This window comes from Vipera berus, assembly GCF_964194415.1.
Source record: "Vipera berus genome assembly, chromosome: 13".
Classification (NCBI taxonomy): Eukaryota; Metazoa; Chordata; class Lepidosauria; order Squamata; family Viperidae; genus Vipera; species Vipera berus.
Genome location: NC_138216.1, coordinates 8,260,559 through 8,286,885, shown reverse-complemented (window position 1 = coordinate 8,286,885; position 26,327 = coordinate 8,260,559). Strand labels below are relative to the sequence as shown.

Below are 26,327 nucleotides of genomic sequence, written 5' to 3'. Positions count from 1 at the left end.
TTCTCCTCTCGGCCCCCCCAGTCTCCTCTTTTCCCCTTTCCTTTTCGGCCTTTGTGCTGCTGTGTGTGAAAAGGCTCCTACATCACACACCTCCAAAGAGGCTTAGCAGGGATTAGTTGCCCAAGCCTTCCCCTCTGTGTCTTTCAAATGGGACATCATCCTGGCCAGCAGGAAGAAGAGGCCCAGCAATTAGGAGCAATTAAAAGCTACCCCCCCCCTCCTTCCTGTCCCATGGCAGGGAGGTTTGCTGCCTGTCGCCAGGCCCAGACATCAGGCGGGGTCTACAGACCCAGAGCAGGGCTCCTGTTTAACGTTGGAAGCCTCTCTGCTGGCAAGGAAAAGTGACTCAAAAGCTGCCAGGCTGAGAGTAGACAGCCAGGCTAGGAGCCATCTGCATAGACAGATGACTTACAACAGTTCATTTAGTGACCTGTTCAAAGTTACAGCGGCACTGAAAAAGAGTGACTTGTGACCATTTTTGCACACTGATGACGGTTGCAGCATCCCCAAGGGAAGGGGTAGGCAACCTTGGCTCTTTTTAGGACTCGTGGACTTCAACTCCCAGAATTCCTGAGCCAGCCACGCTGAGGGGAAAGAGAGAGGTTTCCAAGCTGAGCCATGCTGGCTCAGGAATTCTGGGAGTTGAAGTCCACGAGTCATAAAGTGGCCTAGGCCTAGGCCAGGGGTAGGCAACCTTGGCTCTTTTTATGACTCGTGGACTTCAACTCCCAGAATTCCTGAGCCAGCCACGCTGAGGGGAAAGAGAGAGGTTTCCAAGCTGAGCCATGCTGGCTCAGGAATTCTGGGAGTTGAAGTCCACGAGTCATAAAGCGGCCTAGGCCTAGGCCAGGGGTAGGCAACCTTGGCTCTTTTTATGACTCGTGGACTTCAACTCCCAGAATTCCTGAGCCAGCCACGCTGAGGGGAAAGAGAGAGGTTTCCAAGCTGAGCCATGCTGGCTCAGGAATTCTGGGAGTTGAAGTCCACGAGTCATAAAAAGAGCCAAGGTTGCCTACCCCTGCCCAAGGGCACAGGATCAAAATTCGGATGCTTAGCCATTGCTTCCAACTCTTGTCATTTTCTCAGTCTGTCCAGGATGTTGTCAATTTTCAAACCGGGGAGCTTGCCGAGGCAAAACCGGACTGCCTTCGGGGCAGTGCTCCTCCGGGTAGCAAAGCAAGCGTGGACGGGTGACCTCTTCAAAGACGCCTGTGACCTTTGGAGGCGGGAGATTCGTGACCTAAAGTTTGAGAACCCTCCATTAACTCTTTCCTCAGGCCATTGATTCAGGGAACAAAGTGCCCGTGGAGAAGAAGAAAAAAAATACAAAGGAAAAGATAAAGTACCGAGGCTGGTTAATTCCAAACCAGAGGTTACATTCTCACAGTTCAGTTAAGATTAAAGTTTGGTTGGATTGGAATTGGATTAGGGGTTTTGAGGTGGAGGGGTGCCTTGAAGTCAATCTTGACTCCTGGCAACTCCTCCACCCCACCCCCTTGGATGAGTCCCTGCAGTTATCTTGGCAAGACTTTGGAAGTGATTTGCCATTGCTTACTTCCCAGGGCTGAGAGAGAAGAGCTGGCCCAAAGTCACCCTGCTGATTTTGGGGCCAAGCTGGAACTAGAACTCACAGTCTCCGGGTTTCCAGCCACTGCGCCAAGCAGGCTGTCTAGATTAGACTTGGAGAGTTTTAATCTCGAAAAATTGTGTGTGTGTGTGTGTGTGTTGTGTGTGTGTGTGTGTGTACTTATGGTTTGTGTGTACATGCATGTGTGTTGAATGTCGTCGTGGGTTCTGCCAACCTAGTCCACGGGTCTAGTTTATTTTAAAATAAAGATTTTGTTACTTTTATCGAAAACACAGAACTTCAGAGAAAAATGAAGATAACGGAAAAATGGGCAAGGAAAAAAGGCAAGAGAAAAGAAAAGTGTAGGGCGAGGGAAAGAAAAAGAAAAGCATCGACTCCCAACTCTTTTTGATGCAATAAAATAAAGTACGAACATAAAACCTCCACTTTTTACTTTGAGGTAATAATATTTACCAGCCATTTCTCTAACAGCAAACCTATCCAGTCAGCAAAATCCAAAATCAAAGCTTCATATTTTTTTTCCCCCACCTCGAGCCCAAACTCCAAAAGCAGTTATTCAAGTCGAAACAAAATTCATTGGCTTCTTTCTTTTTTAACCAAAGACATCAATGTAGCCACTTCTGCAAACTCCATCCACCTTGGCAGCCGTTCATCCGTTGTGGGAATCAAAGCCTCCTTCCATTTTTGTGCACAGAGCATTCTTTTTTTTTATTGCTTTTATGTAAACATATATTTCAACAAAAAAATACATATAAAAAACAAGACATAAACATAAACAATACAATCAACAAAAATACAAAAAGAATACTTAACTTCCGTTATTCCTAATCTTTCTAATCATTTTCAGGTGACTTCCTCGAGTCCCCCCCCTATCTGCGTTTCATCGTGAATCATCATTAGCAATTTCTATTTCATAATTTTAAATCATATTTAATATCTATCTATATTTAATTTCTTATCATTTAACAATCATTGTTTCATATTATCCTTAATACTAAACATTACACTCTAAAACTACAACCTATAAACACTTCCAAGTCCATTTCAAACTAGTTGATACATTGCTGTCAGTATATATAGTTCCAATTTCGCCCCCCCCCCCGCCCCCAAGTTCTTTAACTATTCAACCTAAGAGAAAAAAATCTCTGGTTTTATCTTCATAGTCGCTTTAAATGGGTCTGTTTTCGCAATGTCTTCTTCCGTTCAGTTGCATCTGATTTTCAGGGACTGCCTGGACAAATCCCTGCAGTTTTCTTGGCAAGATTTGCAGAAATGACTTGTCATTGTCTCCTTCCCAGGGCCGAGAGAAAGTGGCTAGCTCAAGGTCACCCTGCTGGGTTTGTGCCCAAGCTGGGACTAGAACTCACAATCTCCCAGTGTCTACTCTGGTGCCTTGACCACCAAACCATCTCTCCAATTCCAAGAAATGGCCAATTCAGTAAGCAGGTTACACTCCTGCAACCACACTCTCCAACTCACCAAGTTCTCCTGTTCTCCTCTCAGAAGCTTAAAAAAAAACACCTGACAGAGCATCTAGGTCTGGCCTGGATTGCTCCCATCTTCCTTTTTATTTTGAACTGAATTTACCTTTAAAAAAAATAACTACGGTACCTTCAAAATATTTTGCTTAAGAACGAATCCGACAGCAGATTCTGAAGTAAACAGGTGTGGCGCCCGTTGTGTAACTTGTCATGATAGGTTGATTAATGACCTCAGAGCGTGACACCATTCTTGGCTGAGTTTATTGCCTCCCACTCTCAGCAGGTTTTTTATTTTTTAAAAAATTATTTATCTATTTGTATCCTGCTGCTATTATTTTTTTTCAAATAACTCAAAGTGGCCAGCATGCCTAATACTCCTTCCCCCTCCTCTTTCCCCCATAACGACATCCTTGAGGATCCTTTGAGGATAGTTTGCCTAACGTTGTCATTAGAATGACAATTTTCTATTTTATTAAAGAGTGGTGGGAGATGGCAGGAATTGTAAAAATAGCAACCATCAGAAACTCTTTAGCATATCTTGAAAACATTCCGTTTGCAAGCTCCCAAACTGGGTATTATTACGGTTGGCCGTAGAGCCAGCCAGATGTTTAGACTGGATGTAGCATTTTTATCCACCTATCGAATCCTTCTCAAGGACCTGGGATAGGCAGATGTCGTTGTTTGACGGTCTTAAACCTATCCTCCTGGGATGGAAGCTGATATTTACAAGAGAAGATACATTTTCAGCTTGGCTGGCAAAGGGCCAAGATGGAAATGACCCTGCAAAAGCCAAGTAAAATAAAGGCATCCTGTAGCAAAGGCTTCATTGTCTCATCCTCTGTGGCTAAAGAGAAGAAACTTGGTGTTAATGCTCGACCGATGGGCGAACTTCTTTGAGATGCTAAAATGTTCACTTATCTGAACATGAAAGCAACATTGCCCAGTTGCATCACAAGGGCTGTCCTTGGGATGTCTTTAAGGCATGCATGGGGGTTGTGAAGATGGTGGAAGGGCGATGCAAAATTGCTTTCATCAGCCTGACTCTCCTTACTTCCTCTTAGGGACGCTGCTGATGACATGGAAAGCTCGGTAGGATATTCCAAAAGCAGTTAGACCCCCCACACCGTAGCTTGGAAAGTTGTTCGGAAGGGCTGAGTCCTGCAAGGGTTGCGTAGAACATAGAATAACAGAGTTGGAAGGGACCTTGGAGGTCTTCTAGTCCAACCCCCTGCTCAAGCAGGAGACCCTATATCATTCTAGACAAATGGCTGTCCAGTCTCTTCTTAAAAACCTCCAGTGTTGGAACATTCACCACTTCTGGAGGCAAGTTGTTCCGCTGGTTAATTGTTTTCACTGTCAGGAAATTTCTCCTTAATTCTAGGTTGCTTCTCTCCTTGATTAGTTTCCATCTGTTGCTTCTTGTCCTGCCTTCGGGTGCTTTGGAGAATAGCTTGACTCCCTCTTCTTTGTGGCAGCCTCTGACAGGTTGGAACACTGCTATCGTGTTTCCCCCCTCTTCCTTCTCTTCATTAAACTAGACATTCCGAATTCCAGCAACCGCTCCTTATATGTTTTAGCCTCCAGTCCCCTAATCATCTTTGTTGCTCTTCTCTGCGCTCTTTCTAGAGTCTCAATATCTTTTTAACATCGTGGTGATCAAAACTGGATGCAGTATTCCAAGTGTGGCCTCGGTAGTATGGCATAAAGCGGTATTATCTCTTCACACGAGAGCCCGGCTCTTTGGGATGGTGCCTCTGAAGAAGGCACCTCCAGGGCTTGCGTCCCAACTGGAGCTGTCCATTCGTGGAATCCTCCCAAGCCAAGGTGTCCCTGAATTTCTCCTTCTCAAGAAGAAAGTCAGCCGGTGACGCTGTCCACTCCTTGGAAAGCTACTCATCTCAGAAGCAGGGGGGATTGGCAGGCGGCATAACTCCAGTGCAGTTTGCACCAGACCAACAGGTTGCAGTAAGAGGGACCAGACATTTTTTTCCCCTGGGTTGGTGGGGTCAATGGCTGAACCTGTTCTTGCAGTGCCACCTTCTGGTCATCTGCTTGACACCGCTTTGCAGATGACCAGAGCACGGCTCCTATTCCTGCCAAGTGACCCCTAAGTCACAGACCTGAAGGCCTCATTGGCCAGGATTATTGGTTTGCTTTCAGTTCTAGATTGGATCCCCAGGTCTGTGTCTTGGTTAATTCCTTTCAAATTCTAAATGGCTCAACTCTGGATTCCTCCTGAAGAAATGTTCCCAGCTGGCTTCAACCTACCCCATGTATTCTTGTAGGGGTGGAATGCTCCGAGTTCCGATCCCAAATAAATTCTATGAATCCAAGCCCTTGGTGATGCTCTTTCTCCATACCCTCACCCATTCCCCCAACTTTCGGAAGCATGGAGAAGCCTAACCATGAAGTCTTTGAATACTGTAAGACATTTGAAGACCTCTCTGTTTCACTGGGAATTTAGGCATTGATGCCAACCCGACGATCATTAATGAACGTCAGTGCCTTGTTCCTTTTTAAGCATTTAAGGCTCCATTCTCTCTTTTGTGTATTCTTGCAAAGGATCTGGAATCAGGAGACGTGTTTGCAAGATAACACGTTTTGTATGAATAGCACTGAGAGAAAAGACTAACATGCTGGGGCAGTTGGGAGAATTTCAGAGAGACATAGAGTTGGAAAAGGACATCTGGAGGGGAAGGGGGTCCCCCCAAAAAATCACCTTTTGGATCATCGTCTCTCCAACTCCAAATCCAGACTGACCTTGCTGGCTCCTAAGTTCATACAAGGTCATCCGAACACCTCCACCTATTGAAAGGGCAGCAACTGCTTCTACGGGTGTATCAAATTCAGATGCTTATGGACATCGTATGCAAATTGTTATTCCTCTGGCCTGACTTTGGGGTAAGACAGAAAGAAAATCCTGCTAGATCAGCCAGCACCCATTTATTTATTTATTATTTATTTATTAATTTAATTTGTATACCGCCCTTCTCCCGAAGGACTCAGGGCGGTGAACAGGGCAATACATATTAAAAAACAAGATACAAAAATTAAAAGCGATTAAACAACAGTGCCCATAAATAAATTAATACATATTAAAAAGTTAAAACCGATTTATAAAACCCAACCCAAACCCAATTGTCTCCTGTAGTTAGAGCAGAAAGGCTGGATGTGAAAAGAGAGGAATAGATGCTAAAATCTAAGGATAACCCCCATCCCCAGGTTTTATCCAAGACCAAGAAGCCTTCTAAAAGTCCATATGTGGGTCACCCCTCCCTTCTCAACAGGGGCTGTTGGATTGCATGGGGGTAAATTCAGAAAAACGAAAGGTTAAAGGTTAAGGGAAGGGAATCTTTGTGCTTTTTTCGAGTTCCCCCTTTGTTTGGCAGGTCTGTTGGTATTCTGATGGAAAACCAATAAAGGAAAGCAGTCAGGGTGAATCTACATAAAACCCACCTCCCCCCCCCCACATTGTGTGTGTGTGTGTGTGTGTACATGTGTGGTTGTTGCTAAGGCTCTCAGTGAAGTTCTCCTTTCCATGGAGATATTAATGCATTAAGGGACGCGGTGGCTCAGTGGGTTAGGACGCTGAGCTTGTCGATCAGAAGGTTGGCAGTTTGGCGGTTCGAATCCCGAGTACTCGTCCCAGCTTCTGCCAACCTAGCAGTTCGAAAGCACGTAAAAATGCAAGTAGAAAAATAGGGACCACTACGGTGGGAAGGTAACAGTGTTCCATGCACCTTTGGCGTCCAGTCATGCCAGCCACATGACCATGGAGACATCCTCGGACAAGCGCCGGCTCTTCGGCTTTGAAACGGAGATGAGCACCGGCCCCTAGAGTTGGAAACGACTAGCACGCATGTGCAGGGGAACCTCTGGCTCTACCCCAAGGTCCCGGGAGTGAGGGTGTGCAGCCCCCTGAGCTCCGGCTGGTGTATTTGAATGCCAGGTCCGTCTCTAATAAGGCTCCTCTCGTTCGTGATCTGGTCGAGGGTGAGCAGGCGGACCTGGCTTGCATCACGGAGACTTGGTTGGGCCCAGAGGGCGGGATTCCTCTGGTTGACCTTTGCCCACCAGATTTCCGGGTGCTGCACCGGCCTCGGGCTCAGGGTAGGGGTGGGGGTGTGGCTGTTGTTATGAGGGAGACCTTGTGTCCGCGGGAGGCCACTGTTCCTCAGATAGTCGGGTGTGAGTCTCTCTTTTTGAGATGCGGCCCTGGTGCGCAGTTGGGCTTGCTGCTGGTGTACCTTTCGCCTAGTCACGCAGCAGCAGCCCTGCCTGAGCTGCTCGATGTCCTCTCTGGGTTGGTGGTTGAGTTCCCGAAACTTATAGTTTTGGGGGACTTCAATCTACCATCGCTGGGAGGATCATCTGAGTTGGCTCGGGAGTTCATGGCTTCCATGACGGCCATGGACCTGACGCAAGTAATTTCGGGACCGACTCATGAGGGAGGCCACACCCTTGACCTAGTTTTTTTATCTGGACGGTGGTTAGATGATCTTGGTGGGGGCTCCCCAATTATTATGCCCCTGTCATGGACCGATCATCATCTCCTGCGGCTGGTCTTCCGTTTTGCCACCCCCCGCCGTGGGTGCTTGGAACCAATTAAATGGTACCGCCCCAGACGCTTAATGGATCCCCAGAGGTTCCAGGCAGCGCTGGGGTCCCCACCTGCCTCCCTTGCTCACAGCTCGGCAGATGCCTTAGTGGAAGCCTGGGAAAGGATGGCCACTGAGGCTCTTGACCGAGTTGTACCCTTGCGGCCCCTGACCCGGTGCAGATCCCGTCGAGCTCCATGGTTCTCTGCGGAGCTTCGGGAGATGAAGCGTCGGAGACGGGGCCTAGAGAGCGGTTGGAGGTCCAGCCGATCCGAATCCGACCGATTGCGACTAAGAGCCTACATTAGGTCTTATCTCGCTGCGATAAGGGAGGCGAGGTCTAACCACTTCGCCACCCTTATCGCGTCCGCAGATAATCGCCCGGCCGCCCTGTTTAGGGTGACTCGCTCCCTCCTAAATCAGGAGGTGAGGGAGGATCCCTTGCAGGGTCGTGCCGAGGAGTTTAATCAACATCTGTCGGACAAAATCGCTCGGATTCGGACCGGTCTGGACTCTGACTGGGCAGAGTCTGACGATCAGGACACTGGCGGTCTTGTCGATATCATCTGGGAGGAGTTTGATTCTGTGACTCCGGAGGAAGTGGACAGGATCATGGGGAGGCTGAGCACCACCACGTGTTTATTGGACCCGTGCCCTTCCTGGCTGGTCTATGCAGCCCGGGAGAGGACACGCAGCTGGTTCCAGGCAGTTATATCGGCTTCTCTGAGTGAGGGTTGCTTCCCCGCCGTCTTGAAAGAGGCGGTGGTGAGGCCTCTCCTCAAGAAGCCTGCCTTGGACCCAGCTGTATTAAACAACTTTCGTCCTGTCTCCAACCTTCGCTTTCTTGCGAAGGTTGTTGAGAGTGTGGTGGCGCATCAGCTCCCTCTGGTCCTGGATGAAGCGGATTATCTAGACCCGTACCAATCGGGTTTCAGGCCCGGGCACAGCACGGAGACGGCATTGGTCGCGCTGGTGAATGATCTCTGGAGGGCTCGGGACAGGGGATATTCCTCTGTTCTAGTCCTATTAGACCTCTCGGTGGCTTTCGATACCATCGACCATGGTATCTTGCTGCGGCGTCTCAGGGGATTGGGAGTGGGAGGCACAGTTTTACAGTGGTTCTCCTCCTATCTCCGGGGACGTTCGCAGTCGGTGTTGGCAGGAGGGCAGAGGTCGACCGCGAGGTCTCTCATTTGTGGAGTTCCTCAGGGGTCGGTCCTCTCGCCTCTCCTGTTCAACATCTACATGAAACCGCTGGGTGAGATCATTCGTGGCTTTGGAGTTGGGTATCATCAGTACGCTGATGATACCCAACTTTTCCTTTCGACCCCAAACCACCCCAGTGATGCCCTCAACGTGATGTCCCGGTGCCTGGAGGCGGTTCGGGTCTGGATGGGGAGGAACAGACTCCAGCTCAACCCCGACAAGACTGAGTGGCTCTGCATACCTTCATCCCGGGTTTATTCGGATGTTCCACCTCTGGCTATGGGGGGTGAACTATTACCCCCCGTAGATAGGGCTCGCAACTTGGGAGTCCTCCTAGATTCACGGCTCACCCTGGAAGACCATATAGGAGCTGTGACTAGGGGGGCCTTCGCCCAGGTTCGCCTGGTGCGCCAGTTGCGGCCCTATCTTAGCCGGGATGATTTGTGCACGGTCACTCATGCGCTCGTGTCCTCTCGTCTAGACTACTGCAACGCTCTCTACATGGGGCTGCCCTTGAGGACCACCCGGAAGCTCCAACTGGTACAGAATGCAGCCGCGAGAGTTGTGTTGGGAGTCTCCCGATACTCCCACGTTACACCGCTGCTCCGTGAGCTGCATTGGTTGCCAGTTGTCTTCCGGGTGAGATTCAAGGTACTGGTAACAGTGTTTAAAGCCCTTCATGGCATGGGGCCGGAGTACCTTAGGGAACATCTGCTGCCGGCATCAAGCTCCCTGCGCCCTGTGCGTTCCCACAGAGAGGGCCTCCTCAGGGTGCCACCGATCAGAGAATGTCGATTGGTGGTCCCCAGGGGGAGATCCTTCTCTGTGGGCGCTCCGGAGCTGTGGAATCAGCTACCGGTAGAGCTCCGGATGGCGCCCGATCTTCGCTCCTTTCGTCGCGATCTCAAGACGTTTCTGTTTGTTCAAGCCGGCCTAGCCTGATGGGGATTGGTGGGGTTTTTAGTCTTGTGTTTTAATTTTAACTTGGTGTTTTAGAACTTGATTCCAACTGTTTTAATATGGGCAATTATTTAATCTTGTTTTAACGTTTGTATTTAGTATTTTATTCTGCCCTGTGAACCGCCCTGAGTCCTCAGGGAGAAGGGCGGTATATAAATATTATTAAATTAATTAAATTAAATTTACCTTTAACTTTACCTGAGTTCCCCCTTTGTTTGGCAGGTCTATTGGTATTCTGATGGAAAACCCAATAAAGGAAAGCAATCAGGGTGAATCTACATAAAACCCACCTTCCCCCACACTGAGTGTGTGTGTGTGTGTGTGTGTGTGTGTGTGTACATGTGTGGTTGTTGCTAAGGCTCTCAGTGAAGTTCTCCTTTCCATGGAGATATTAATGCTTTGGTGGTGCAACATGTATAATGCAGAGGAGGGACGTTCCATGTGCAGCTGGTGAAAAAAGTGGATCTGCTCCATCAAGACTCCGCGCATTTTTGCCGCACAAATGAAACAAGCTGCAAAAATAGAACAATTAATCAGTGGGACGACCTGCCTCCGGAGGCTGTGAATGCTCCAACGCTGGAAGTTTTTAAGAAGAGACTGGACAGCCATTTGTCCGAAATGGTACTATAGGGTCTCCTGCCTGAGCAGGGGGTTGGGCTAGACGACCTGCAAGGTCCCTTCCAACTTTATTACTATTACTATACGCCCCTGCCCGCCCACAAAAAAAAATAAATCATGTTTTGACAGATCAAAGAATCCTGCCAACCGTTTTCTCCCAAACAAAGCCATCAGTCTGAGCGTCTGCTTCATTCTGAACACTGAGACGGGCATTTATTAAACCACTTCTGCGCTGAGGGCAACCCAGCCGGGTCCTCCAAGCCAAAATAAACATTGCCTGGCATTCCGCAAGCACTTTATGAATATAGCTGGATGGCGGAGGGCGTGGCAGCTGTTTCCCCCCCCCCCCCCGAGACCAGGTTCCTCCTGTTTGGTGAAAGGCACAACTGCAGATGGCAGGGTTTGTAGACAGCAAACTCTTTCCCACCAGCAGCAGTACAGAGCACAGATACACTGGGTTTGTGGGTTTGGCACTCTTAAAATTTCAGGAAGAGTCTCCCCACCGGCGAATCATTCCTAGCCAGTTTGCAGAGGCCGCCGTGCTGCAGAAAATTGACAGTCTCAGCTCCATCAGGGAAATTTAGTAGCCTGTGCAAAGGAATAAGAACGCAAGCCCTGGGTCATAATTGCCCCATTATTTACCAATTATTTGAACCTTGATTGGTTAATTAGTTGTGCGAGTTAAAAAAAAAAAGAAAGAAAAAAGAAAAACAGAAGAGCTGGGGGAATTGGCTGGATTTATGCGAGGAAGGAAGCGGGCTGCTATATAATTAGCCCAATAGCATGCAATTAAATTCTTATTAATACCCTCAAACAGCAGGGACCATTCAGGCCTGTAATTAGTGATTACTTTGAGTGAGAGAGAGAGAGAGAAAGATTGAGCTGTAGCAAAACTGACGGGCGGTTGAGAGACAAGTTTTTAGTTGCTCTTCCTCTCCGCAACTTGGGAGGGAATACACGAAGCATGTGCAAACGGCATGTTGAGCCGTCGAGATTCAAGCAGAGTCTTGTTAAAGAAGAGAACGGAGAAGATCTTGCCAAGCCTGACACGTTGGTCGACTGCCGGCTGGATTTTTTTATTTTTTTTTCCAACTGCCTGCAACTGAATTCTACTTCTGGAGTTGGTGGGACCCATTCTCCAAGCCCACTCCCCAGCTAAGGCCATTCCCCAGTGCAAACATGGCTTTGTAAGGAGAGCCAGTTTAGTCTACTCTAGTGGTTAAGGCATCAGGTTAGAAAACGGGAGTTCTAGTTCCAACTTAGCCATGAAAGCTGGCTGGGTGACTTTGGGCCAATCACCAGGAGCCGGTGAGTTCTAGTCCCACTTAAGCCATGAAAACTGACTAGGTCAGGGGTCCCCAATCCCGGTCCATGGGCCACGGTATGCCGGCATCCGGGCCATGCAAATTACCAAAACCCCATCCGCAGGATGCGGGCAGCATACAAAACCAGGCCCACTCAGATACGCAGAAAAATCTTTCTCCACAGAATTGGTCCCTGGTGCCCAAAAGGTTGTGGGCCCTGTGGACTAGGCGACTTTGGGTCAGTCCTTGTCTCTTAACCCAACCCCCCCATACACACACAGGGTCGTCGTTATGGGGAAAATAGGAGAGGGAAGGCCTGTTGGGTACATTGGCCACCTTGTAAAGGTAAAGTTTCCCCCGGACATGTGTGCTAGTCGTTTCCAACTCTAGGGGCCGGTGCTCATCTCTGTTTCAAAGCCAAAGAGCCAGCGCTTGTCCGAGGACGTCTCCGTGGTCATGTGGCCGGCATGACTAGACGCCAAAGGCGCACGGAACGCTGTTACCTTCCCACCGTAGTGGTCCCTGTTTTTCTACTTGCATTTTTACGTGCTTTCGAACTGCTAGGTTGGCAGAAGCTGGGACGAGTAACAGGCGCTCACTCTGCTACGCGGCACTCGGGATTCGAACCGCCAAACTGCCGACCTTCTGATCGACAAGCTCAGCGTCCTAACCCACTGAGCCACCATGTAAAATAGTTAAAGTCCTGTAACAAAGGCAGGGTACAAATAAATAGGAATACTAAATAACATTTCGATGAAGTGATAAGCTGAGTCAACGGTTAAATCATGGGCTGACACTTTAATGAATTTCACACCATGCCTGGAGCAACTCTCCTTCTGGCTTGCATCTGACCAGACCTGAGTGGAAGTAGGGTAAAGCAAACCCATCATTTGCTGTTGGAAAATGTCTCCTTTCCATGATCTTGTTGGGCGGGTGTTCAAAGAGGAGCTGGTAGTGATCCCTTTCTGAAGGGACTGTAGTTGGATTTATGGCTCCCTATCCTCCCCTCCCCCCCCCCCCGTTGATTCTGGGGGTTTTAACCCCAAGAAGGAAGCATGGAGGTGCAAAGAGCAAAATAACTTCAGCAGGTCTCTCCGCTGCCTCCCTTCTCAGCTTTGCAACTTGGCTGGAGATGATCCAGTTCCCATTCCATGACAGCTCTGGCGGGAAATAAGAAAGAATCCCCCAGCCCAGGCCAAGACGGTGGTCTTTCGATGGACTCTTGGACCAGCAACTTTAGATGGAACTTGGCATCTGGGTGCGAATCGAGGATTCCTACAGATGGAAAACAGTTCTTCTGACTCCTTAATTCAAGCCTTCATGCCAGAGGCTCCAAAAATCAGGCTTTTTGCGGTGTGCTGAACTATTTGAACAAGCCACAGGCTGAGTTGAAGAATCTAAACCGGTGCCATTCCATGAGGACATCCGTGAACATTTAAGAGCATGTTGACCACCCCCCCCAAAAAGCCTGATTTTAGAGCCCTGGCATGAAGGTTTGAAACTAAGAGCGGGGAGAGCTTGGATTGCCTTCAAACTGAGTTAATTTCTTTTCATTCTGCTGCGTTTAGTGAGAAAGGAAAGGATGAGATCGTTTTAATCAATAATCAAGCGCTGGGATTTGTTTGAACGGGCAGGCTGTGTTTGGACATTGGCACAGCTAAATACTGAATGTTTCAAATTAATTTTATGGATCAATCCATCATTTCTTGCAGTTTTGAGTTGCTTGCTTTAAAGGGGGTGGTGGTGGTCAAAAGATGCCAGATGGCAGGCACAATACTGAAAACCGAGAAATCAGTTCCACACAAAGGCTAAAACTACCTTTATGGATGTTAGCCAGATATGAGGGATAGTGCCAACAGAGGGGGGAGGGGGGGTGATGCAAAGGGCTGTTCCCCAGGAATGATGGAGCACATTCCAAAGATGGGGATGAGCCAAGAGACCATACAGCCAGAATCTGGATCGGAGGCAGTGGAAGAGAGTTAGCATAGCCACTCCTTAGAATCTTCCAATGTATATTTGTTAGGGTGAGAATAGTAGAGACTTAATCTGGCAAGATTCTGTCTATTGGATGTAAGCAAATAAATATCCGAACTGGATTGTTCTAGCCAAAATCCCTTAGATCAGTGTTTTTTCAACCTTGGCCACTTTAGAATCATGCTGGCTAGGGAATTCTGGGAATTGAAGTCCATACGTGCTGGATGGTGAATTCTGGGAGTTAAAATCCACACCGCCTGCCTAGAGAATTCCCAACCATTTGTCCTGGTTTGGGAAATTCTGGGAGCTGGAACCCCACGTATCTTAAAATAGCCAAGGTTGGAAAACACGTAGAATCTACATCATTCTTGGGCTGGGCCTGACCTCAAAGTAACAAACTCTTTGCAAGTCTGAGTATGCTTGATTTGCATCTCATCCCTGCAACCCAACACACACACTCCCCACACACACCCTCTTATATTCATGTGAATTAGGGAAGCGTCTGCCTAAGTCTTTTTGTGCATACCTTCTTGTCTTACACCTAAGTCATGTTTTACCTCTTATTACTTGGATAACGGATCTGGCCTATCTCTTTCAAACCACTGGACTGGCCAAGATTGCAGGTCAATCCCACCAAACTGAAAGGCCCTCTTGTTCCAACAAAGTTGGCACGAGACCTCCTACTCACTTGGCTGCTTACAGCCAGCCGTCTGCTTGTTGTTAGCTGCGAAGTCGTGTCCGACCCATCGCGACCCCATAGACAACGTTCCTCCAGGCCTTCCTGTCCTCTACCATCTTCTGGAGTCCATTTAGGCTCACACCTCCTGCTTCAATGACTCCATCCAGCCACCTCGTTCTCTGTCGTCCCCTTCTTCTCTTGCCCTCAATCTTTCCCAGCATTAGGCTCTTCTCCAGTGAGTCCTTCCTTCTCATTAGGTGGCCAAAGGATTTGAGTTTTAGCTTCAGGATCTGGCCTTCTAAAGAGCAGTCAGGGTTGATCTCCTCTAGGACTGACCGGTTTGATCGCCTTGCAGTCCAAGAGACTCGCAGGAGTCTTCTCCAGCACCATAGTTCAAAGGCCTCAATTCTTTGGTGCTCAGCCTTTCTTATGGTCCAACTTTCACAGCCATACATTGCAATTGGGAAGACCATAGCCTTGACTATATGCACTTTTGTTGGCAGGGTGATGTCTCTGCTTTTTAGTGTGCTGTCTAGATTTGCCATTGCTTTCCTCCCCAGGAGCAAGCATCTTTTAATTTCTTGGCTGCAGTCCCCGTCTGCAGTGATCTTGGAGTGATCTGTCACTACCTCCATTTCTTCCCCATCTATTTGCCAGGAACTGAGAGGGCCGTATGCCATGATCTTGGTTTTCTTAATTTCTTAATGTCTGCTAGGGGCTGAGAAATGTTCACCCCTTCTCATCTGTCCCATCTCTTCCTCACAGCCTGTAACTGCAACCTCCACGCCCGGCGTTGCCGTTTCAACATGGAGCTCTACAAGCTATCCGGGCGGAAGAGCGGTGGCGTCTGCCTCAACTGTCGGCACAATACAGCTGGGCGGCACTGCCATTACTGCAAAGAGGGTTTTTACCGCGACGTGAGCAAAGCTATCAGCGATCGCAAAGCCTGCCGAGGTAAGGAACAAGTGGGGTCAACCAGTTTTGAGGGTCAGCAAAGAGGTCAAGCAGGACGAGTCAGACTGGCTCGGACAGGCGTCACCCACTCGAGCAGAATTGGAATCCCTTAGAGCAGTATTTTTTCAACTTTCGACACTTTAGGGTTGGTGGACTTCAACTCCCAGAATTCCCCAACATGATGGCTAGGGAATTCTGGGAGTTAAAGTCTATACGTGCTGACTGGGGAATTCTGGGAGTTAAAAGTCTATACTTGCTGGCTGGGGAATGCCGGCAGTTGAAGTCCATACGTGCTGCCAAGGGAATTCTGGGAGGCTTGTATATGTGCTGGCTGGGGAATTCTAGAAACTGGAGTCCACCTATCTTAAAGTAGCCAAGGTTAGAAAACGCTTAGATAATCTTGGATGAAAATGCAAGAACTGAGATTCAGTAGGATTTTCTTCAATTAAGGAAGCTATACCCATTTCAGGAAGCACAGTGAATTGAGCATTAGTCTTACAAACGTTGCTGTGTTTCCTTTTCTCTTCTCACCTAATATTAGTGACTATTTTAAGTTTTTTTGAGGGATGCAGTGGCTCAGTGGGTTAGGACGCTGAGCTTGTCGATCAGAAGGTCGGCAGTTTGGTGGTTCAAATCCCGAGTACCGTGTAACAGAGTGAGCGTCTGTTACTTGTCCCAGCTTCTGCCAACCTAGCAGTTCGAAAGCACGTAAAAAATGCAAGTAGAAAAATAGGGACCACTACGGTGGGAAGGTAACAGCGTTCCGTGCGCCTTTGGTGTCTAGTCATGCCGGCCACATGACCACAGAGACGTCCTCGGACAAGCGCCGGCTCTTCGGCTTTGAAACGGAGATGAGCACCAGCCCCTAGAGCTGGAAACGACTAGCACGCATGTGCGGGGGAACCTTTACATTTACTTTACCTTAAGTTTTTTTGAGTAAGCTGATCTATTTGCAACTGTTTTTGCAATGCTCCGGTTTATTTTGTAACTTGTTCTTACGGGACACTGGTGGCTATAATTTCAACGGCCAAGAAACTGCCTTCCTTCGGCTATTCAGGGCAGCCTAAAGTAAGTTAGGCTGAGTTCAACTTTTGAGTTCTACAAAAACTATAGAAGCTAATATGCACATTGGTCTACCATGAATGGGGCTTGAAGCTGGTTCCCTGGGTTGTGTGCAGCCTCCTACGTAGCGTTAGACATAGCTTGGCATAGAGGAGCTTTAATCCATGTGTGTCTTTGTGTGTATCTGTTCCTTTCCAGTGCAATCAAGGTGCAAATTATGTACCTGAGTTTAGAATCAAAAGACAAAAAAAAACGAGATCTATTTTTGTTTTTACTTTGCATAGATTCCTCCATCAGCATAAAATAATTGCTGCGCACTTTGTGGTTTGTCTTCCCTTTTCTTTGATATATCTGTTTTCTTTTTAATTATTTTTTAATTGTAAGCCGCCCAGAGTTGTGGTGGAGTCAGGCGGTCTCGACACTGAACTATTAAATCAAAATTACGCTTGTTTATTTATTTAGAGAACTAATACGGCTGCTTATCTGATGTACATTACTGGGGATAGCTAACTACAAATAGATAAATGGATATATTCAACAAAATACAAAGCAGAGTTAAAAATCATCAAAACACAATAACTGAGACACCACAACAAGACTCACAATACAAGCCACACCTATGGGCTTAACTAACATCCCAGCTCCCAAAGACCCTGGAATTAAATAATGACCAATTTGGTGTAGTGGTGAAGGTGCTAACCTAGAAACTAGGAGACAGTGAGTTCTAGTCCCACTTTAGGCATGAAAGCTGACTGGGTGACTTTGGGCCAATCACCAAGAGGTTGTGAGTTCTGGTCCTGCCTTAGGCACGAAAGACAACTGAGTGACTTTGGGCCAATCACCAGGAGATGGTGAGTTCTAGTCCCACCTTAGGCATGAAAGCCAGCTGGGTGACTTTGGGTCAATCACCAGGAGACCGTGAGTTCTAGTCCCACTTTAGCCATGAAAACTAGCTGGGTGACTTTGGGCCAATCACCAGGAGATGGTGAGTTCTAGTCCCACCTTAGGCATGAAAGCCAGCTGGGTGACTTTGGGTCAATCACCAGGAGACTGTGAGTTCTAGTCCCACTTTAGGCATGAAAACTGACTGGGTGACTTTGGGCCAATCACCAAGAGATTGTGAGTTCTGGTCCCGCCTTAGGCACGAAAGACAACTGAGTGACTTTGGGCCCATCCCCAGGAGTTGGTGAGTTCTAGCCACACTTTAGGCATGAAAGCTGACGAGGTGACTTTGGGCCAGTCTTTCTCAGTCCAGCCCACCTCACAGGGTTGTTGTTGTGGGGAAAAGGAGGAGGAAGGAGTATTATGAGTCTTTGCTGCCTTGAGTTAATTATAAAGTAATAAAGGCAGGATAAACATCTAATAAATATGTAAATGCAATTTGCTGGATGTAGTCTCAGATTTTACTTGTGAGTCTCCAGTTTGGGGCTTTCCTTCATTCTGACTTCCCATCCTTCCCCTCGGGATTGTCTTGAAAAGTGCTGTGCGAGCTACTCCTTACGAGCAGAGCCATCTGGCTCTGCCAACATCTGCAGGAGGACAACATGCTCTTGCTTTGTAGGTCAAAAGAGAGCGTTGGCACCAAGACTTGAGGGAGCCATCCTCGTTTGAAATGACATAAGACGGCAGCCTGCCAACTAGGATTGAAGAAATAAGTGGAGAACCAGTCAGAGTCTTGCTCCCAGGTAAAGACTGGTGTGGTCTCAATTCTGCGTGGCACCGTTGGTGGGTAAAGACCCATCTAGCCAATTTTGGTCACCATATCACGAAAAAGATGTTGAGAGTTTGGAAAAAATTCAGAGAAGAGCAACTAGGAGATTAAAACATACGAAGAATGGCTATGGGACTTGGGTTTGGCCACTCTAAAGAAAAGAAGAAGTAGGGGAGACATGAGAGCAATGTTCCAGTATTTGAGGGGCTGCCATAAAGAAGAGGGGGTCACGTTATTCTCCAAAGCACCAGAAGGCAGGATGAGAAACAATGGATGGAAACTGATCAAAGAGAGAAGCAACCTGGAATTAAGGAGAAACTTCCTGACAGTTAGAACGACTAACCAGTGGAACGACCTGCCTCCAGAAGTGGTGAATGCTCCAACACTGGAGGTTTTTAAGAAGAGACTAGACAACCGTTTGTCTGAAATGGTGTAGGGTCTCCTGCTTGGACAAGAGGGATGGATTAGAAGACTTTTGAGGTCCCTTCCAACTCTGTTATTCTGTCTATCCTTTGGTCTGGAAAGTTGGAAGACAGAGTAGGTGACACTTCTCTGATCCAAATCACGCTGGGGTCTCTTGAGCTTTGACTCAAGGCTAATTGTAATTCTCCATCTGGGAGAGTCTGATTCATCCCCGTTAAAGTATCATAGCGGTGACTTGGGATGCTTTTTCTCTGTTTCCTTGCCTCTATGGCCATGTCAAGGGTGGGCATCTACTGTATAAGGTGATCATCCCTCTTCCTTCAATCTGCACCTGTAACACATCTATACAGATTCACCACCCCAGAACTTTGTCTTCCTTACTCTTTTTATTTCAAAGTCACCTCTGATCAAATGGAAGGTTTCCAATAATCCAATGCATACAGAATACAGTCATTTCAGGCCTACAGATGTTTTTTTTTCTTTAATCATCATCACTATTGCTTTTCATTTCTAAGCACTGACCCTTGTTAGGTATTTGATAGAGCAAAGGCAGATGAGGTTTACAGGGCAAAGCTGGTTTTTTTTTTTTGGTTTGTTGTTGTTTTTCCCCCAGAAACTGCAAATGTTTTGGCCCAGGAAAATAAATTCTCTGGCAGTTCACAGCGCTTCATCGCTGGGTGTCCTACAAGCCAGTAAGAACTTGGTGTTTCCGTTTTGAAGACAGGCCTCTTTCTGAGTGTTTTGGATGGTCCTTTCTTCATTCTCCGTGAATGGCCTAGAAAAATAAAACCACAATCTATCCCCAAGGGAAAGGACAAAATGTGCGCCACACAGAAAAATGTTCCAATTCTAACAAGCATTGTGTAAAATCCAGACAGAGGGAAGCAAACGTCCCTTTCACCTAGATGATTAGTTAATGGAGACATAATTCTTGTTAATCAGCCAGGCAGTGAACTGGCAGGGCTTCACCATCGTACCTGTGCCCCTTTTCCCTCTTATTTCATCTCAACCTGAAAAGTTCATGCTCTCTGCTCAAGCGCATGTTGACTTTTGTTGCCTCGCCATGGCAGTCCCTGTTTCCCGAAAATCCATCTGGGAAGGATTGCGACACAGAACTGAAGTCATCTTGAGAAGCTTGGTTTCCAGCCCAAAGATACCACTGGGAAGGTGGGGGAAATATGTTAGCCACATCCTTGGCACCGAGAAAACAGACGTGGCTTGTGGAGGACAAGAAATTTGGAGACGCACCAAAGTGAAGGGAAGTGACACATCCATGGAACCATTTGGCCAGCCCACAGATAAGGAAGCGAGTCAGTAAGGAGCTCCCACTAGTCACCTCACAATGTCAGGCATGAAAGAGCAGGCCCACACATAAACCAAACTGTTGCTAAGCAGCCTAGGCCCAGGAATCTTCTCAACTAAAGGTTAGCGCCTGCTTGGAGTTAAATAAGAATTCAAGGGAGGTTGGGCTTTGTCTACTTCTGGCTATGGTGGGATTCTAGGCTAATACCTCTTTTAACTCTGCCCTCAGGTTCTGCCATTCCTTCTCCTATACCAGGAGTAGGCAACCTTGGCTCTTTTATGACTCGTGGACTTCAACTCCCAGAATTCCTGAGCCAGCCATGCTGAGGGGAAAGGGAGAGTTTCCAAGGTGAGCCATGCTGGCTCAGGAATTCTGGGAGTTGAAGTCCACGAGTCATAAAAGAGCCAAGGTTGCCTAACCCTGCCCCATCCAGCCAGGAATTCTGGGAGTTGAAGTTCACAAGTCATAAAAGAGCCGAGGTTGCCTACCCCTGTCCTATATGCAACCATCTGAGCTATTAATATGCCATCTTCAGGCCCTAAATCCTCCCCCTCCCATCACTTTCTTCTATTTTCTGAATGTCTTACTTATATAGCATCTGGAACCCATCCATATTTGCTCCTAATTGAACAATTTTAATTGGACAGGAGGAGACAATGCCTGAATGGCGAGCAATCATTCAAACTGTGGTTGAGATGAATTAGTTTTGAAAGGCAAGGAAACAAAACCCAAATGTAGGTTTTGTCCTGGCCACACCTCGCTGCCTTTTCAAGCAGGCCTCTCTTTTAAGCTAGGGAGAACGTGAGAGGTAATGACAGGAATGGAAGATAATTCCAGCATTGGGTGTGGACAGTGGCACACAGGATAGTGGTGAGTCATGTGGCCCTTTCATTAACTACATTATCCATGATGAGTGTTGAGGATGTCAATAATCTAGTAGATCACAGCCTAGGGATCTATCTGCTCCTTTCCTACCAACATTAAGATCTTGGAAGCAAGCCAGCACTGAGGATGGTGCTGCTCCACATTGGACATTCAGTATCTGCACCATCCATAATGAGTGATGAGAATATTGATAGTCTGGTAGATCATAGCTTAATGATCTATCTTCTCATCTTCCACCAACTATAAGTTCTTGAATCAAGCCTTGTAACATGCATTGAGGATGGATGGTGTTCCATATTGGACATTCACTATCAGCACATCCATAATGAATGATGAGGATGTTGATAGTCTAATAGATCATAGCCTAGTGACTTCTCTGTTCTTCTTCCACCAACTATAAGGTCTGGAACCAAGCCTTGTAACATGCATTGAGGATGGGTGGTGCTCCATGTTGGACATTCACTATCTCAGGGGTAAGCAACCTTGGTTCTTTTATGACTCCTGGACTTCAACTCCCAGAATTCCTGAGCCAGCCATGCTGAGGGGAAAAGGAGAGGTTTCCAAGCTGAGCCATGCTGGCTCAGGAATTCTGGGAGTTGAAGTTCACGAGTCATAAAAGAGCCAAGGTTGCCTACCCCTGCAACATCTGCACCGTCCATAATGAATGATGAGGAAGTTGGTAGTCTAATAGACCATAGCCTAGTCATCTCTCTGTTCTTCTTCCACCAATAATGAGGTATGGGACCAAGCCTTGTAACATACCCAGAATGAAGAAGCATGTATCCAAGGGTTGAACTTTACAACAAACATGACTCTATGCCTTAAGGAGGACAACCGACCATCCATGAATTCTCCAAGCTGCACATCTGTTGTGCCCCTAATGTCCCAAGATCACGCCGCTGGAAACTGGCAGCCAAATAACCAAGTTTCAATCACACCGTTTTGGCCTACGTTTTCATCATTATTATTTTTTATTACACATGAATACCATTTTTATACCATCGATAGCCAAAGATTTGTAGCCGGTTACAGAATTTCATGCCACCCTAAAAAGACTGCATATAAAAATTAGGATTTGTTGGTTTTTTTTAAAGTATTGAAAGTTTTACAAAGAGCATAAAAAGTACCACGCGCTAATAAAAAGAAAAAGGAGAAAGGAGAGACAGAAAGGAAGGAAAAAGGACAAAAGTGCAGAAAGGAAGAAAGAAGGAAGGAAGAAAAAAGACGTTTTCGATTTTCTCTTAAAAAAAGTATAAGTACAATTACAAAAGGGACGCGGTGGCTCAGTGGGTTAGGACACTGAGCTTGTCTATCAGAAAGTCGGCAGTTTGGCGGGTCGAATCCCGAGTGCCGCGTAACAGAGTGAGCACCTGTTACTCGTCCCAGCTTCTGCCAACCTAGCAGTTCGAAAGCACATCAAAATGCAAGTAGAAAAATAGGGACCACTCCGGTGGGAAGGTAACAGCGTTCCGTGCGCCTTTGGCGTCTAGTCATGCCGGTCACATGACCACGGAGACATCCTCGGACAAGCGCTGGCTCTTCGGCTTTGAAACGGAGATGAGCACCGGCCCCTAGAGTCGGAAACGACTAGCACGCATGTGCGGGGGAACCTTTACCTTTACCTTTATAATTACAAAGTTATCTCTTCCTCTAACAAAAGAAAGCAATGATACCCCTATAATAAAAAAAAGTTTTTTTTGGGGGAAAGGAGGAATTTAAAAATAAGGAATTATGGTTTATTGAACAAATCATAGGTTAACCGATAAACACACCCGCCAGATGGAGGTCGTGATAGATTTGTATGTCATCTTCAGGTTCTCTTCTCTGCTTGATAGATGATGGTGGTGGTGGTGGTGGTGGTGACGACAGAATAACAGAATAAGAGAGTTGGAAGGGACCTTGGAGGTCATCTAGTCCAACCCCCTGCTCAGGCAGGTAACCCTATACCATTTCAGACAAACGGCTGCCCAGTCTCTCCTTAAAAACTTCCAATGTTGGAGCATCCACAACTTCTGGAGGCAGGTTGTTCCACTGGTTAGTTGTTCTAACTGTCAGGAAGTTTCTCCTTAGTTCCAGGTTGCTTCTCTCCTTAATTAGTTTCCATCTGTTGCTTCTTGTCCTGCCTCTGGGTGCTTTGGAGAATAGCTTGACTCCCTCTTCTTTGGGGCAGCCCCTGAGATATTGGAATGCTGCTATTGTGTCCCCCCCTCGTCCTTCTCTTCATTAAACTAGACAGACCCAATTCCTTCAACCATTCTTCAGATGATGATGATGATGATGATGATGATGATTGATGATGATCTGGTGTAACTGCCACCCCATAGCTTCTTCATGACAGCTTTTCCTCTCCATTTCCTTCATCTCCCAGGTCCTCCACACAGCAGGGAAGTGACAGGAAACCCCCTTCCACAATCTACGGCCACTCTTGCTGGAGGGTTGCCTTGATTTCTCTTCCTTACTCCACACACTTTCCTGGAGAGCATCTGGGGATGAGTAATATAACACACACACACACACACCCCAAAAAAATGCAGCCCAGAGAAGAGTGGCAGGCAGGCAGGCAGGCAGGCAGGCAGGCAGGCAGGCAGGCAGGCAATGAACTTGTCAGCCTGCGGTTTCTCCAAAAAAAAATAAAAAAATTAAAAAGGAAAAACAAGCCTGAGTCATTTCCTCTTCTGGGGCTAGAAAAGGATCTGCTTGGAACCACAGCGGCTGTGAAATTCTCCCGGTCTCTTGGTAGGCCTGCACACACGAACACACACTTGGGCACACAGGCACCTCTTTGAGATGTATCCATTCTGAAGCAGGCCCTCCCAAAGCTTGCATGCTTTGTGGGTCTTCCCTTCCCTCAGTTTTATGCTGGAGTTTTGTGCAGAGACACTGTCAAGGTTCAAGCCAAGGCCATCTCTGGTTACGAGGAAATTCGGTTGTATAGAACAGGGGTCTCCAAACTTGGCAACTTTAAGGACTTGTGGACTTAAATTATCCGGCCAGCATTCTGGAATTCTGAGGGTTGAAGTCCAACAAGTCTTAAAATGGCCAAGTCTGGAGAGCCCTGGTTTAGAACACAAGTAGTGAAATCTGGTACACGACAGCTGGCGGGAAGAGTCAGCTGATCTTTGTCAAGCCTTCCTCCCCAAGTCATCTATTTAATTTTCTCCAAATTGCTCCAAACTTGGCCATCGCCCGTCATGGTGGAAATTGAAGCTCTTGTTATTCAGCTTATGTTCTTTGCTGGGGATTTAAATGCCTTCCTTGAAAAAAAATCCCCACTTATCCTATGCCACACAGGTACACCCAAAGTGCTGATTTGCGGTCTAAAGCGGTGAGGTGCCAAGGCAGAGCCGGGGATTCATTCAGGAAGACTCGGAGGCTGTTTGCGCAAGAGTGTCTGAAGTGAAGTCTAGGTCAATTCCCACCCACTCTTCTCTTCCCCCCCATCCCATAAACCCCCTGGCAGTCTTTCAGCCGTCTTCCTTTCCCAGTAAACACCAAGAGGGACGTTTCCCTCCCTTCCTCTGTCGAATTATGTTCTGTTTCCCTCTCTCTAATTTGTAGAGCTGCAACACCAGCTTGGAGACTGTTGAGGCAAGTCCTGTTCTGAGATATTCTGAGCCCATAATTGTAGAGCATTAGTGACAAAGCATCTCCATTAAGAAGCAATACACTCTGGTGGATGGCCTAACCACAGACTTATTGTCCTGGAAGGGCTGGTGATGGCTCATCAGATGCATCTCTTTGAAGAGGAGAAATAGGCCCATCAGAGCAGGACAAAGTCCATCATCTCTTTCCAGGGAGATCTCCAGAATTGTGCTCTATAATATATATCGGTTTAAATTTATTGGCAGCTCAACTCCTTTAGATGAGGAGCTGAGGGTGCCATTTCCTGTTTCAGTTTTCACAGAGTTACAGAGAGAACAAAGCCACTGGAATCCATAAATAAAGCTGCTTGGTGCTGTTGCTAATATTCTGACAGGACATAAAGATTCATTGTTCCTGGAAGCAGAATGGTAAGAGACAGAGGAACATTCCGGAAGATTCCTCAAGACAGCCTCTGTGAACGAGTCCTTCAGATTTTGCCCCTTTTTAGAAGATTCTCATGGCTTTGCCTTGTTTTACTTTGGCTTCTTTCTTGTAATGTGCCCAGCGACGGTTTTTGAAAAGCTGGATCAGGAGTGTTGGAGAGCCTGATTCAAATCCCAATTCTGAAGCTCATCAGATGTCTTGGACCGCTTTCCCCACCTTCTCTATCTAAAACTATTAACTTTGAAGCTGCCTCGAGAATAAGACCAGGGTTGTCAAATTATTTTCGCTACAAAAAACGAATGAGATGAAATAGATAGATGAGAGACAAAGAGACATAGCGATAGATAGATAGATAGATAGATAGATAGATAGATAGATAGATAGATAGATAGATAGATAGATAGATAGATAGATAGATAAAGGTAAAGGTTCCCCCGCATGTGCGTGCTAGTCGTTTCCGACTCTAGGGGCCGGTGCTCATCTCTGTTTCAAAGCCGAAGAGCCAGCACTTGTCCGAGGACGTCTCCGTGGTCATGTGGCCAGCATGACTAGACGCCAAAGGCGCACGGAACGCTGTTACCTTCCCACCGGAGTGGTCCCTATTTTTCTACTTGCATTTTTACGTGCTTTCGAACTGCTAGGTTGGCAGAAGCTGGGACGAGTAACAGGCGCTCACTCTGCTACACGGCACTCGGGATTCGACCCGCCAAACTGCCAACCTTCTGATTGACAAGCTCAACGTCTTAACCCACTGAGCCACCGCATCCCTTAGATAGATAGATAGATAGATAGATAGATAGATAGATAGATAGATAGATAGATAGATAGATAGATAGATAGATAGATAGACAGATGATAGATAGATAGGCAGACAGACAGACAGATAGATAGATAGATAGATAGATAGATAGATAGATAGATAGATAGATAGATAGATAGACGAGAGTGAGAGACAAGACATTCAGATAGGCAGACAGATACACAGACACATGTACACACACATATACACATACAGAGGCAGAGAGAGAGAGAAAAATAGATGTAAATAGAGATAAATGAAAGATGATATAGAGAGAAAGATGGGTGATAGAGATGATGGTGCTAGATAAGAGAGATTTTATATAGAGAGACAGACCTAAATAGATACATGAAAGATTAGATAGAAAGACAGAGGAGATTTATACACAGACAGAGGGGGAGACACACACACACACACACACACACACATATATATATATATATATGAAGAGAGAGAGAATATAGGTTTTGCAGATGCTTTTCTCACGTAAGACACATTTTTGCGCATTTCTAAATCAGCTTGCTCTTTGTGCAGGCTTTTACCTCCTACTACCTGGAGAAAAGAGTTGGAACCAGCAAGCTGTTGTGAAAAGTCCAGAGTTTGCAGGATGCCATTTTTAGTTGCAGCATAGCTTTGAAAATGCAAGTTTGTATTGAGATGTAAACTAAAGCAAGCCTTTCCCCCCCCCCCCCGCCCCCATCTCAAGTATCAGCACAAAGGCACCAAGGCTCAATTGTTACTTTTGCGCTTGATGCC

General features: G+C 46.9%; 1 protein-coding gene across 1 annotated transcript in view; it reads left to right on the top strand.

Annotated features, from left to right (window-relative positions):
• NTN3 (netrin 3) overlaps positions 1-26,327 on the top strand; it is a 113,822-nt gene that overhangs the window by 41,483 nt on the left and 46,012 nt on the right. Inside the window, exon 3 of the mRNA XM_081338444.1 lies at positions 15,174-15,362. Within this exon, the coding sequence (XP_081194570.1) occupies positions 15,174-15,362 (189 nt within the window). The remainder of the gene's footprint in view (positions 1-15,173; positions 15,363-26,327) is intronic.